This window comes from Mus pahari, chromosome 1 (assembly GCF_900095145.1).
Source record: "Mus pahari chromosome 1, PAHARI_EIJ_v1.1, whole genome shotgun sequence".
Taxonomy (NCBI): domain Eukaryota; kingdom Metazoa; phylum Chordata; class Mammalia; order Rodentia; family Muridae; genus Mus; species Mus pahari.
In genome coordinates, this window is record NC_034590.1 from 119,977,849 (window position 1) to 119,980,110 (window position 2,262).

Here is a 2,262-nt window from a genome sequence, read left to right on the forward strand (position 1 = left end):
GAAAGCACATTAACTATCTGTATTTTCAGAGAGCACAGCTGTTGCCACTTATTAAGTCCCTTTCTTTCTGTGAGATAAAAAAAGCTGGGGGCTGGTGAGATGGCTCAGTGGGTAAGAGCACCTGACTGCTCTTCCAAAGGTGCAGAGTTCAAATCCCAGCAACCACATGGTGACTCAAACCATCCTTAATGAGATCTGACTCCCTCTTCTGGAGTATCTGAAGACAGCGACAGTGTACTTACATATAATAAATAAGTAAAATCTTAGAAAAATAAAAATAAAAAGCTGGGCTGTGATGTTGTATACCTTTAATCTCAGCACTCAAGAGGTTGAGGCAGGTGGATCTCTGTGAGTTTGAGGCCAGTCTAGTCTATAAAGTAAGTTCCAGGACAGCTAAGACTACACAGGAAAATCCTATCTCAAATAACAAAGACGAAAATTAAAATACTTTATTTTTTCTTTTTTGAGACAGGGTTTCAACTATGTAGTCCTGGTTGACAAGAACTCATTATGTGGCACATGCTGAGCTCAAACTCCTCTGGACCCTGCCTCCCTAGGGCGGGACTAAAGGCATGATTGAACATGTCCAGCATTATTATTTTTTTAATTAAACTTTAGATATGTATGTACCACGTGTGTGTCAGGTGCCCGTGGAGGCCAGAAGTGGGTATTGGATCCCTTGGAACTGGAACTGTGGATGGCTACTCGCTGGGAATTGAACCAGGGTCTTCTGCAAGTGCTGATTTTGAAATTAGGCTGCCTGGATTTATACCTTGGATCTGATACTGTTTATATGGGTAACATTCAGCAAGTGACTTAACCTCTTTGGGACACGAGCTTCTCACTCATACCTTTACCTTAACACCTTCCAACTTGAATAGTTGGATTACTAAGTGAGGTCATGCAGAAGAGCAACTAGTAAGAGAGTAATAATTGTTCGAAAGGCAAGCTCGTGCATATAGATGTTTGCTATATGCATATGACCTACTGTATAGTCTCAATAACCAGTCTATAGCTGCGACCTAGACAACTGGTAATTTCTAAGAATTGTTCCCCCCAGAGCTCTTTATAGCTAAGACCACCCATGCATAAAATGAGGGTTATCCCTAACTTTTAGGAGTGTGGAATATTAACTCATATTGGGTGCTTTAAACGGTAAGCCCAGTTGTGTGGAGAAGCGTCAGGTTCAGTAGTATAGCACTTATCTACACATGCACATAGCAGCAGCTTTAATCTATAGCACTGCTGAAAACAAAAACATGCAACATGCTCCATAAATGGCACCTAATGCTGGCCCTACTTCATTCAATCCGGGCCAAGAACATGGCGAAAATAGACCAGGAAGCAAAACACAAAATTCGGTCTCCAGAATGACGCAGGGCTTCTAGTCCTGACTGTTTCCCTAAAAGGCTCCATGCAAGGAAGCGAAAATCCAACCGAGCTCAGCCTAGGGCCCAGTACCTGAGTCGCCCGCTGCGCTGACAACCTGGACATCAAGCCCCGTCTGCGCGCTGGGCGGCTGGCGGGGAGCCGAGACACCGCCGGTGGAGTGTTCAGTAGGTTCAGGCTCCATAGAGCTGGATCAACACGCGGCTTAGCGTGAGTGAGGGTGAGAAATCGCCTCAATTATGGGGATATTGGTGGTTGTTACCCAGACAGTCGAGCTGTAGGGGTCGCGAACCACAACCTCCAGCGATGACGTTTTACCCGCAGTGGGTAGGAACCGCCTAGCCGCAGCGCCAAAGGCGTACCGCCGCACTCTCCTAAAGCGCATGCGCCTCTTTTCCGAGCCGCAAAATCAGAGGCGGAGTTCTCCACACGCGCCTTCGGGCGGAATCCTCTACCCACAATTCCTCCGGCTCCTACACCGCTTACCTTAGCGCCTGCGTGAGTCCTAGTCCCACCTCCAAATCCCGTGGGCCTTTGCGAGATGGTATTTATAGGCCACACGCTGTTCTAGTCGGCCTCATTTTTCCTGGCTCTGGGTAAGTAGTTCACCTCTATGTGCTGTGGGCTCAACTTTTTTTTTTTTCTTTCCTCACGTCTAATTCTTGGCTATCTTTCCTATAATCGCGGCTGGCTTTTATCACGAGCATCTGTTTATCTACCACTGTTGTGAGGCGCCGCCTGTATTTTCTTTCTTTTTTTTTTTTTTTTTCAAGACTTGGTTTCTCTGTGTAGGTATGGCTGCCCTGGCTCTCACTCTGTAGACCAGGCTGCCCTCGAACTCAAAATCTGCCTGTCTCTGCCTCCCAAGTGCTG

At 46.6% G+C, this 2,262-nt stretch overlaps 1 protein-coding gene across 1 annotated transcript in view; it reads right to left on the reverse strand.

The window, feature by feature from the left end:
• Slc3a2 (solute carrier family 3 member 2) overlaps positions 1–1,848 on the reverse strand; it is a 13,834-nt gene extending 11,986 nt beyond the window's left edge. Inside the window, exon 1 of the mRNA XM_021192631.1 lies at positions 1,462–1,848. Coding sequence (XP_021048290.1) covers positions 1,462–1,573 — 112 coding nt within the window. The 5' untranslated portion in view covers positions 1,574–1,848. The remainder of the gene's footprint in view (positions 1–1,461) is intronic.
• Positions 1,849–2,262: the final 414 nt, after the last annotated feature.